This window comes from Nothobranchius furzeri, chromosome 5 (genome assembly GCF_043380555.1).
Source record: "Nothobranchius furzeri strain GRZ-AD chromosome 5, NfurGRZ-RIMD1, whole genome shotgun sequence".
NCBI classification, from domain to species: domain Eukaryota; kingdom Metazoa; phylum Chordata; class Actinopteri; order Cyprinodontiformes; family Nothobranchiidae; genus Nothobranchius; species Nothobranchius furzeri.
This window is the reverse complement of record NC_091745.1, coordinates 26,942,619-26,955,406: the sequence shown is the minus strand read 5'-3', so window position 1 is coordinate 26,955,406 and position 12,788 is coordinate 26,942,619. Positions and strand designations below refer to the sequence as shown.

The window sequence follows — 12,788 nt, the reverse complement described above, 5'->3', positions numbered from 1 at the left end:
TACAGACAACACAACTTTGTTTAGCAGCACTAGCAGCTTGCTCTACCATTAACAACCAGTTATTACTAAAACCAGAAATCCCAGTGGTTACCTGGAACCACTCGTCTGCCGTGGGGTTTCCATTTATCAGTGACACTGTTGAAGTAGAACTAGTTCTAGGTCCACGTGTCAGCACACCCGTCCTGTTTTCAGGCTTAGGGGGTGTGGATGACACGTGTGCAGAAGTTGTTGTTGTTGTAAGATTTGGGCACAGACCAAAGCGTGTGCAGGGATCAACAGCATTTGGACGCCATACACAAAGAGTAAAAGCATGACATGGAGGGTCGTGGGTAGCTGACCATCGTTTTGTTGGGGGTTCTAGGGGATAAACTGTTGTGTTAAGATGAATTATAATTTGGCGACTGGTAAGAACCATGGACATTCTTTTTGACCATTTCTGAGCTCTCTCCGTGTAACCATAGGATCCTGTAGCCCATGAACCAGTGGTAGCAAACACCTCGCCCCAATTTGGCCCATGAGTTTTGAGTCCTGAGCTGTCCAAGTACCAGTCATATCCCTCCCAGATGTTCCCTTTGTAGCCTCCCACAGTTATGTCAGCCAGGTTAAATACAACCTTGGCATCTGTACGAGTCCCATTGTAACAAAAATATGGATCAGGAGAGTACCCTTGGCCTTTTTCCCTACAGGGGTTTGAGAAGTTGGATAGCAGCGGGGTTTGTTTTTCAGAATTAGCATAATAGTAAGACAATGGGGCGTAGAATGAGTCAGCTATTCCCACAGACAGGATAAGTAGCACCAGCAGCATCTTTAAGTGTCAGTTTGTTTTGTCACCACACGTTTACAACAAGCCCCCACAATGCCGCTCAGAAAATGGTCCCAACCCGGAAGTAAGAAAAATTGCAGTTCCACCCTCATCCGCTGGGGGCTGGTACCAGAAGAGAGCAAATCCTCATTGACTCCCATGTTAAAAATGCCATTTTCACAGCAGAAATAAACATGTTTACAGCCTGGTTCAAAAAATGTTTTTTTGTCTAAATTATCTAGTTTATACTCATGACAACTCTGAGGGGGGTGAATTTTTTTCTCACTCTTCTGTTTAAGTGTATTGAAAGCCTAAAATTCTGTATAATTAATGAGCATCAGACCCACGTGACCACAGAGCTAGCTCCGTGGAAAGGCCTCAGTACAGCCTCGGTCCCTCCTGGAAACTGTGTCGGGATTTTGAGTCTCTGTGCTTGTGAATTCTGTTTTGGATATTATTGGTGCAATTGTTGGACAAAATGACTTGCTGTGGTATTAATTGCACTAATAGAGCGTCCAAGGAGTCTCCACTTCATTTTTTTCGGTAAGTTAAAATCTATATTTGTATTTTATGTCACTGCTGCCTAGCTGAGTTTACCGAAGTAGCTAGCTAACTATCAGTTTAACATGTAGCATGTACTGTTTAACCATGAAATTTAAATGTAAAATACGGTAAAATAATTAATATGGTATATTTCGATGGGTAAAACCCAGTGCATTTAAGATAAAAATGGGTTGAAATGACGGAGCGCGCCGCTTGGAGGGACACCTGTGCTCCATTCTTTCATCCGGTAATCCCCAGCGGTCAGGCCGGGCAGGCTGACCGATGCGGCGCCTCGCTGCTGCGGGCTGACCGGAGAAATACTGCAGCTCGTTGAGAAGTCTATAGGGCATACAGCGTTTCCCTTAAATCCCACCGCCACGCCGACAAGATCCCAAGTTTCTTTGTTTTTGTTGGCGCTGTTTACCGAAGAAGCAGCGGGAACACCAGCAAGTTTCATCAGACTTGTAAAGTTAGTTTTTGCAGGGGACCCCCTATATTTTACCGCTCCCTCCTGCAGTCTTCCCCTATTAAAATTTAAAATGTGTAACTTTATGTTTTGGGATGAATGACTAATATTCATGTTAACTAAAACGTTAGGTATTTGGGGGGAAAAAACAAAATAATAAACATTATACAGATGTCAAAGAAATCAAACTGTAATTAAACTATATATTTTCAAAGTCTCAATTCTGGATGAAATCCAACAACATATGCTTTATAAATAAACACTACACATGGCTTTTACACACACACACACACACACACACACACACACACACACACACACACACACACACACACACACACACACACACACACACACACACATTACATTGTGATTTCTTAGTAAATATTCTATTTGGCGAGAGATAAACTTTATTGTATTTATCCTAGTGAATCTATAATTTAACGGGTAAACTAGTAGTAGCACATCCAACATCAAAGAAAGTAAAATGTTATTATCAGGAGAGGGAGAATGTTTAAGTGGTTAGCAGCAGTGTGCTAGCTGATGGCACCCTCCATGAGGCCACCACAGCTCAGCAGAACACCATTGTAGCTTCTTCTGGGGAGGAAAACACTTAGAGAAAAAATAAAGTTAACAGCTGAAATAGCAGGAAATGATACAGTTAAAGAGCAGATTGTAGAAGAAAGAAACCCCTGGGTTAAACTGGTCTGATCAGCAGAGGGTTGGACGGAGGAGGTGAGCATGCGCTGACGGCCGATCACCGGATACACGGCAGCGTTTGAAGCTGATGGCAGCTCGTTAACAAACATCCACAAACAATTAAGACACATTTTCGCCTAATTTATTTACTGACAACGCAAAAAATAATCTGGTAAGTATAACTCACTCAATCTGGAGGTAAGTGAAGAGAATTCAGAAAGTTTACTAAATTATATTGACGAAGTTTTCGAGTTATTCGTCATGGGTCCGAAGAAATCAGCAGCTGAGGCTGAAACACCTGCTGGGACCAAGAGTAGCCGTCCTCAGGACTCGCCTGTGGCCTCATCTCCCCGGAAAGACGTATTAGAATTTTTAGATTCTATTGATAAACGGCTTCTGGGATTTGAGGGGTGAATTCATCTGCTCGAGGTTCTTCACCAGGAGTTTCAGAACCTCCGAACATCTCTGGAGTTCAGCCAGGAACAAGTTGAGCGGCTCGCTGCTGAGAACGCGTCTCTGCGGAAGTCCGTCTCTTCCCTGGAAGAGGGAATGATGCGGATCTCCCTGGACAACAAAACTCTGAAGGAGACGGTTTTGGACCTTCAGGCCCGCAGCATGAGGGATAATTTGGTGTTCGCAGGTCTGCCGGAGCAGACGGGAGGGGCGGAGAACTGCAAGCAAACAATAAAGAACTTTCTTCAGACAGAAATGAAGATACCCGAAGAAAAAGTTAAAAACATCACATTTCACCGGGTACATCGCCTTGGAGCTAAAAGAGGAGACAGCAGAAGACCTCGTCCCATCGTGGCTAAATTTGAACATTTTAAGCAGAAGGATCTTGTTAAAAGTCATGGAAGAGAGCTCAAAGGAAAAGATTTCAGCGTGAATGATCAGTTCCCGAAGGAGATTCTGGATCGGCGCAGGGTCCTCTTTCCGCTGCGTAAAAAGTTTATCCAGGATGGGAAGAGAGCTGTCATCTCAGTGGATAAGCTTTATGTGGACAATAAACTTTACAAGGAGCGAGGAGTGACTGACTGGCTGTTTTAGCCCAACATCAGGTCAGACATTTATTATTCTTATCAGGATTCACTGGGTTTGATCACGTCAGGATTAAACAGCTGCTAAATCCGTTTTGTAGATGATAAGATCACCTGTTAATCACCATCACCACCCCACACCCCTATTACCTTTTCTTTTTAGTTCTTACTTCTTTTTTAACCTATATCTGTACCTTCCCTTCCTTTTTACCTGCTTCTGTACCTTTACACCTGTATGGCACAACCACACAACTTTCCAACACTGCGTCAGACTCGACACACACACGCACGCGCACACGGACACACACGCACAAACACACACATGCACGCACATGCACACGCACGCGCACACACACACGCACACACACACACACACACACACACACACACACACACACACACACACACACACACACACACACACACACACATATATATTAAATTCACAACACAATATCATAATTTATGCGTCAAATAATACAACCACAAACACTGTTGGATCTTTATTATTATTATTATTATTATTATTATTTACTTTTTTGTTATTTATTAACATACTATTTATACATTTATATACTTATTCCATCTTATTCACATGAAGGCGTCATATTTTAGCTACTCACACACACATCTATGGGTGCACTAAGGTTTGTCTCATGGAACGTACATGGGGCTGGCTCCATAGAGAAGAGATAAAAATTTTTTGATCAGTTAAAGAGAGTGCAAGCAGACGTAATATTGTTACAAGAGACTCATAGATCTGCCACATCCGCAGATGAACTTAAAACACCTGAGTTTCCCAGCATGTTCTCTGCCTGCTATAACTCTAGGCAAAGAGGTGTAGCTATTTTAATACACAAAAACATCAATTTCACAGTATTGGACACAGTTTCTGATCCAGAGGGTAGATTTATAATGTTAAAATTATCTGTACAGAACCAACGCTTATGTATCGTCAGCATATACTGTCCAAATATTGATGACCCTCCATTCTTTCATAATTTTTTCTCTGTACTCTCCGAACACTTGGACTGTCCACTTATACTAGGAGGTGATTTTAATTTTTGGATGAATTCCTTAACAGACTGGCTCAGTACAGCTGGGACTCAGTGCAATTGGCAATCCACTAACATAGTTAAACAGTACATGAGTGATTATGGGCTTTGTGATGCAAGGCGATCTCTTCATCCTAACCGTAGAGAGTATACTTTTTTTTCGCACGTCCATCACTCTCATTCACGTTTGGATTATTTTCTAGTCAGCAGCTCATTGTTGGCTGACATTTCAGACACTGAGATACACCCCATAGTTGTCAGCGACCATGCTCCAGTTTCTTTAACTCTGGTAAATAAAAAGACAATCCCACCAAGCAAAAACTGGAGGTTTAATACATCACTGCTTAAAGACGAAGGTTTTATAGAATTTTTTAAAAAGGAGTGGGGTTTATATTTAGAACATAATGACCTGCCTGGAACATCAGCATCTATTCTTTGGGAGGCAGGAAGGGCAGTGATGAGAGGTAAAATAATCTCTTTCTCATCACATAAGAAAAAAACGGAAAACAAACGTATTCAGGAGTTAGAAGAAATCATCAAGTCTTTAGAGGTGTCCACAGAAGAAGAGTTAATGAGCAAATTACGTAAAGCTAAATTAGAACTTCATGGAATTATTGACAAAAAGACACAATTTTTAGCACAAAGACTACGAATAGAAAACTTTGAACATAGTAATAAATCAGGTAAATTCTTAGCTAGCCAATTAAAAATAAATAAAGAGAAAACTACCATATCTGCTGTTAAAGACTCAACCGGGAATATAGTATATGACCCTGAAAGAATAAACAACACCTTCAGAGACTTTTACCAAACGTTGTACTCACCACAGATAAACCCATCAGATAATGAGATCAATGAGTTCCTTGACAGGATAACACTTCCTAAATTATCAGACAGCCAAGTTACAGTCCTGGACTCGCCACTAACATCAGCGGAGCTCCAGGAAGCCCTTAAATCCATGACGAATAGGAAAGCTCCAGGTCCAGACGGGTTCCCAGTAGAATTCTACAAAGAATTCTGGATCATTCTGGCTCCAATATTTTTCAGAATGGTGAGGGAAATTGAAGAGAGCAGCAGATTACAGCCAAACATGAATTCAGCCAATATTAGTCTCTTGTTAAAACCAGGCAAAGACCCAGCATTTCCTACCAGCTATCGCCCAATTTCTCTTATTAATGTTGATCTCAAAATAATTTGTAAAGCCCTGGCCAAAAGATTAGAGAAGGTAACCCCCTTCATAATACACCCTGACCAAACTGGTTTCATTAAGGGTAGACAATCACCCACAAATTCACGTAGATTACTTAATTTGATAGATTTCTCTTACAGTAGAAACATAGAAACTAGAATATTATCTCTAGATGCAGAAAAAGCTTTTGATAGAGTTAACTGGAAGTTCTTATTTGTAACTTTACATAAATTTGGTTTTGGGAACTTCTTCATAAACTGGCTACAAACATTATACAGTTCACCAACAGCACGTGTCAGGACGAACGACCAAATGTCAGCTAGCTTCTGTCTTCAGAGGGGGACCAGGCAGGGATGCCCACTCTCCCCCTCACTATTTGCTATCTTTATTGAACCACTAGCAGCAGCAATTAGGCAAACAACAGATATTAAAGGGATAAAGTGTAATAAAATAGAACATAAGATCAGTCTTTATGCAGATGATGTTTTACTCTTTCTCCAGAATTCTCAATCCTCTCTCTCCGAAGCAATATAACTGATAAACTCTTTTTCCAGAGTTTCAGATTACTCTATAAACTGGTTAAAATCCACAGTTCTACCAATTAATTTCTCATTTGTCAATTTGCTTAATACACAATTGGAGTCAGGGAATATCACATACCTGGGAATTAATATCTCTCCCAAGTTAGCGGATCTAACCAAACTGAATTACATCCCACTTTTAAGGAAAGTGGAAGATGATCTTGCAAGATGGAAATCCTTACCAATATCACTCATGGGGAGAGTTGCTATAATTAAAATGATGGTCTTACCCAGAATAAATTACTTATTCTCGATGATCCCAAACAAACCTCCAGCTGACTGGTTTAAATCTCTGGACTCCTCAATTACTAAATTCCTTTGGCAGGACAAACCTCCACGAATTAGCTTAAAAACGCTTCAGAAGACCAAAGACAGAGGAAGACTGGATTTACCCAACTTTTATTATTATTTCTTAGCCAACAGGCTGCAATATATACCAAGATGGTTGCAAGATAACCCATTAGACGAGTCCTGGTTAGATATAGAACAGACACTTTGCAATAAGATAGAGCTTTCAGACTTACCATTTATTAGCCCAAGCATAAGAAAACATGAAAGCTTCAAAAGTATTAGTATAAGGACCTCTCTGACAGCATGGTGGGAGTATCTTAAAATGACCGAGTCTTCACTAGTACCATGCAGACGCACACCTATCTGGAACAATCCTGACATTTTGCAAAAAAACAAAATGATTAACCTTCCGGACTGGAAAAATAAAGGAATCCTATACCTGGAACACATATATGAAGGATTTGACTTCATCCCATTTAATCAAATAGTCTCCCAATTTGGAATGGATAAGAATAGCTTTTTAGAATATCACCAAATTAAATCTGTTGTCAAACAAAAATTTAAGGTCAATAAAATAGAATTACAAACACCACCAAGGGAATTAGACTTTTATAATCTCAAACCCCCCAAACTACTGTCTAAAGTATATAAGACACTGTCCAAAATAGACGATAAAATTGCAATCCCTATTGAAAAATGGGAGGTGGATCTATCAGTTAGCTTTGACCAGGACTTCTGGTCCCAAACTTGTTTAAAAACTTTTAAAATGATCAGACACCCCAATTTACAATTAATTCAGTACAAAATTCTACACAGAGTACACTATACAGTTCATCGGATGTTCAAGATGGGGTTTGCGTCGTCTGACACCTGTACACACTGCACAAACAACATTTCTGACAATTACATTCATGCACTGTGGTCCTGCCCACCTGTCCAGGAATTTTGGGGTAGAGTATGTGAGGATCTGTCAAAATGTCTGAAATGTCATATCCCAACTTCCTCCTCTCTTTGTTTACTGGGACAGCTGCACGATGTCCCGATTGCAACATCTTTGGTTCACGTGGTTCTGACTGCCATATGCATCGCTAAGAAAACTATCCTCTTGAATTGGAAAAATAGAGAAAGTCTCTGCATTAACCAGTATAGAAATCTTTTGTTAGATCATATTGCACTTGATATAGCCTCTGCTTCCACTTCAGATGAATCTCTCTGGGCTCCTTTGATCGGTTCCATCACATAGCGAGGGTGGGGGGCCATTGATGTTGTCCTGCGGGATGGTGTGGGTGGGGGGGTGTGGGGTCTGAGTTTGGAGTATCCGGATGTTCCCTGGAGGTGGGTTCACTGGGGGTGTCTGGGACTGGGGGGCTGTTGCCCCCCTCTGGAGGTGCTTGGGTTGCCTCGGGGGGTGGACTGCTGGCGGTTGTGAGTGGGGCCCCTTGGGGATCTTGGCGGCGGCCATGGGTCACTGCCTGGCGGCTGCAATGCCCCTGGGCGGGTCTGGGTGGGGGCCTGGGGGCTCGGGGTTTGGGGGTGGCCGGCCCCGTGTGGGGATCTGGGCGGGGCCTTGGGGGTCAGGTCCTGACATGTATGCTGCCGGGAAGAAGGCAGGAACACTCGGCAGTGCCTGGCCCGGGTTCGGGGGCATCAGGTAGACCTTGGCTCCTCTGCCGTTCCATCACAGGGGAGGGGGAGGTCCAGGACGGGGAGGACCAAACCTTACCTGGATGTCCCATGTCTTATATATTCTGGAAGTTGTGCAAACGCAGGGGTGGGCATAGATATTCTGCTGGGATGGGGCTGGGTTGGTGCCCTCAGACTCGGTGAGGCTCTGTAATGCTGCTGCTTTGGGCCCTGGCAGGATGGGCTGGGGTCTCCATGCCCTGGGTGGCAGTTTGACAACAGAGGTGCCTATTGGGGCCAGTAGGGGAGCTGGCTCCCTGGAGGGCTAAGCCCAACCAGCCATTCCTCCCCATCCCCGCATATTTCTCTCCTCCTGCTCCCTCACATCATCACACAAACATACACATAGGACCTTGTGGGGTGGGCAAGTCAGGGAGTGCGGGTATGGACCCCATTTCCGCATTCCTGTGGCAACCTGCCCCCCAATTTTATTTGCACCTTATAAACTTCCACTGACGACATTCCACACAAACACACACTTAGGGCCTTGGGAGTGAGCACATTCAACGGCATTTGGCAGGGGGATATTTCAGCCTCCTCCCGAGTGCCGGTGCCCACTTCCAATGTTAAACCGCACTTAGACACTGATGGCTGAGGGTGTAAGTGGGGTGGTGCGGTGGCATCAGCTGGCATATGCCGGATGATGCCCGCACTGCCCACTCACCACAGCCATGGAATACACCTCATGATCACACAACACTATATTGGAGCAGGTGGAGGGAGACTAGGGGTCTTAGCCACCTCTGTTGTTGCTAGGCTTCCTGGGGCTGGAGGCTAGGAGGGAGATCTGGCCGTCTGGTTGGGGTCTGGGGTGGTGGGTTGCTGTGCTCAGCATTGGGCGGGGGAGCCTGCTCATCAGCACCCCAGCAGAAAGGGTCAAACTCTGGTTACCGGTGATGGTTGTACCCCATGTGCAGCAGTACCGGGACCAGAGTTAATAGGGTGTGTATGGGGAGCATGAGTGAGTGTCCGGCTTGCATTTTTGTAAGTCTTGGGTTGTATGTGCATGTGTGAGCATGAGGGAGGGAGTGTGTGACTGTGTTTGTGTATGACTGTATATGTCAGGTGGGGCCTTTGGGTCCTCCCCTCTCCGGGAACTTCTCTTGATGATATAGATCTTTGTCCCCCCTCCCCCTGCCACACCTGGTGTGGGGGCTTGTGCCATGGTCTGCCTGAGTGTTCGTGGCAACCGGGTCCGGGGGTTTAAGATTTTAGCATCTGCCTGATAGATCCCGGTGGCTGCCTGGTGGGGTCTGGGTCCCTGGGCTCTGCTGGGTCCCCGGCGGGGGTGGTCACCCCTGGGTCCCGGGTCGCTGGGTCCCGGGCTCGGCCGGCTAGGGGGTGGGAGGCTGCGGGCGGGCCTGTGGGCTTGCCGCTGATATCTCCAGGGACTCTGCCGGCTGCTGGTTGTGGCCCCCCGGGGCGATCCTCTGTGCCTCTCGAGGGGGGCGGGGGCCTTTCTGGTTGCAGTCTCCTTGGGGTTCCTGCATTCTGGGGCAACGCCTGGATCTCTGGGACGTGGAGCTCCCCCCGTCTCCTGCGCATCTTTGGGGGGCGGATCTGTGGTCCCTCACACTCTCTGTTGGACGCTCCTATAGTGAAACCTTAAATAAACAAGCGCGTGTACACACACAGGTGCTCACATGGTGCTCTCAAAAGTATGGGCTTGGGCACGTTCAACACATGTCTTAAGACTATGGGGGCACTTAATGCATTGTGATTTATTATCGTGATTCTTCAGTTAAGCAATGTTGATTATATATATATATATATATATATATATATATATATATATATATATATATATATATTTTTTTTGTTTTTTTTGTTGTTTTTTTTCATCAAGTTGACGCATCTTTTGTTGTATTGTTGTTGTGTCCCTTTTTTGTGTCCTTTGTTTTTTTTTTGTCTTTTTCTGCAGGTTTAGAAGCAGACTCTTGTTCATTGTTTATTTTTGTGGAACCCCCCCCCCCCCCCCTCCTCCTCTCTCTCCACCTTTTCTCTTCCTTTCTCTTTCACCTCTGTCTCCGTGTCTAGTCGGAATTACAAAGCATTCAACAACAATAACAATAAAGTTTTAAGTATCAGGCGTGACATTAAAAGCAAACGCTTTGATGCTCCACCTGAGAGTAAATCTGTAAGGCTTGTCACCAGCATTCAGACATCAATTCTGCTTGCTTCACAGCCAGACAGGACATGGTAAAAAAAAAAAAAAAAAAAAAAAACTGGTCTGTCTACTGCATAATGCTGAACTCTAACATGTGTCCTCAGGGAAGGACCTGATTGGTGTCCAGAACCTGCTGAAGAAGCACCAGGCTCTGCAGGCTGAGATCACAGGTCATGAACCTCGCATCAAGGCTGTCACCCAGAAAGGAGAGACCATGGTGGAAGAAGGTAGAGCAGGTCTGGTCCTGACATGTTTCTGAGGTGTCTGCAGGTTCTGGCTCACTTTTTTTTGGGTCCAGGTCACTTCGCTGGTGAGGAAGTGAAGACTAAACTGTGGGAGCTTCATGGACGTTGGGACACGCTGAAGGCCAAGGCGTCCCAGAGGAGGCAGGACCTGGAGGACTCTCTGCAGGCCCAGCAGTACTTTGCGGATGCTAATGAGACCGAGTCCTGGATGAGGGAGAAGGAGCCCATCGTTGGAAGTCCAGACTAAGGGAAAGACGAGGACTTGGCCGAGGTATGGAAGTCCCTTCCTGAGAAACTCCAATCGCTTTTCTTTGCTCTCTTTCCAGTCCTTCATAATTAGTGTTTCTGTATTTGTCATGTCCTTCGGTTGTCTACTAGACGTCGTTGCTCGTTTGAGCGTCTCATGGGTTAGGGGTAGAAGTGCTGGCCTCGCACAGGAAGTGATGACAAACGTGTTCCCGGCGCTCTTATTTCAAACGGTTTACAAGCTGTGATGTGTGTTCCCGCTGCAGAGCAGCCATGACACGTGGCAGCCGGCAGAAGGCTCACGCTTTTCCACTAAACACCCACAGAGCTGCGGTGAACTGAGCAGGGTTTGTTTTACGGTGGCGGATCCGATTGGACCATCGCTGCGAGAAAGCTCCACTTGTGTCAGACGAGCTGAAGGTTCTGATGTTCTGCTCCACAGGCTCTCCTGAAGAAGCACGAGGCCCTGATGTCGGACCTGTCGGCTTACGGCAGCAGCATCCAGGCCCTGAAGGAGCAGGCCCAGTCCTGCAGGGTGAGTTCAGAACCCTCGGCCCGTCAGAACATTCTTATCCACCACGTTCTAACACCAGACCTGTTAACCCGACAGCAACAAGGTGATCAGCAGGTGCTTTTGTCCTGCAGGACCTGAAGGCCAACGAGTCCCGCCTGAGGGACATCAACAAGGTGGCATCTGAACTGGAGTCAGAAGGTCTAATGGCTGAGGAGGCTCCTATGGTTCAGGCTCAGGTGAGCGTCACCTGTCTGCAGCAGCTGGTCCCTCTCACTTCCTGGTTTAACTCTGCTCGTCTCTGTTTGTAGCAACAAGAACATCTGGGTTATGCTCCTGGAAAGGTGCATGTTGTCCTCCACCAGAACCAGACGTGGTGTTTTTGTTACCACTCATTTGTTTGTTTGTTTGCTTGTTTACAGGATGAAGCCGACTCTAACACGGCGTCACCCTGGAAGGTGAGTTCATTCAGCTGATCAGAGGTCACCTCTGATGGCCGCAGTCACGGCCGACCGTGCTGACATCACATAGGAATTCAGGTGACCCGGCAGGCACCAGGTGCTGGTGAAAGTGGGGACATGTCAGCTGGTTGCCATGGCTACAGTTATCTTTATGCATCTGTATGACTGTTGACTGGTGTGTGTTTCCTGCGACCTTTGACCTCAGACCGTACGGTTGGGCGTTCAGACGACGGCTAACTTTAATTCCATCAAGGTAAGAGGAAGTTCTTCCCTTCCTGTCTGAGCGATCCATCTCCAGGTTTCCTCGTCCGGCGTCCAGCCCGCTGACGTCCACCTTCATCTCATCTCACTTCATTTATAGTGCAATACTTTCACATTATCATTTTCCCACACTTCTGTATACCTGTATTTTGTTGTTTTTCAATAAAGAATGACAAATTATTTAAGTTTGGTTTTTGTTGCACACAAATATATATCTGTAAAAAATATCTTCAAAGCTAATGTTTACATAACAAGTATGATTGGGTTTTGCAATACGGCACTCAAGTTTATTTTAGTAAGATTTTCAAACCAAGTAAAGTTAGTAAAGAACACATTTCTATTGTCTGCTAAGAAACTGTTGGGATTTAAAATGGGCCTGTTGTACAAATAACTTGTAAATGATTATTCCTCACTTTTGTCTTAACCCAAGAAATTCCAGTAATTGAGCAAAAACATTTATTTTTAACACTACATTTTATAAAACAGGGCGCAAAGTGTCGGCACATGTATGTATGTCGATGGTCCGCCCCAACCAAACCAGGAGACACAGA

At 45.0% G+C, this 12,788-nt stretch overlaps 1 protein-coding gene across 3 annotated transcripts; it reads left to right on the top strand.

The window, feature by feature from the left end:
- Positions 1 to 926: 926 nt before the first annotated feature.
- LOC129163298 (spectrin alpha chain, non-erythrocytic 1-like) lies at positions 927 to 12,417 on the top strand. 3 transcript variants are annotated; one of them, XM_070551724.1, is made up of 8 exons: positions 927 to 1,345; positions 10,618 to 10,740; positions 10,812 to 11,029; positions 11,447 to 11,539; positions 11,650 to 11,754; positions 11,827 to 11,859; positions 11,938 to 11,973; positions 12,182 to 12,417. In XM_070551724.1, exons 4-8 carry the CDS (start codon positions 11,474 to 11,476, stop codon positions 12,257 to 12,259), a joined length of 318 nt encoding a protein of 105 aa, XP_070407825.1. In that variant the 5' UTR covers positions 927 to 1,345; positions 10,618 to 10,740; positions 10,812 to 11,029; positions 11,447 to 11,473; the 3' UTR covers positions 12,260 to 12,417. The 3 variants fall into 3 exon arrangements, with proteins under 3 accessions (XP_070407825.1, XP_070407826.1, XP_054596257.1); XM_070551725.1 differs by having other exon boundaries at positions 10,618 to 11,029; XM_054740282.2 differs by lacking the exon at positions 927 to 1,345 and having other exon boundaries at positions 10,570 to 10,740.
- The last annotated feature ends 371 nt before the right edge of the window (positions 12,418 to 12,788 follow it).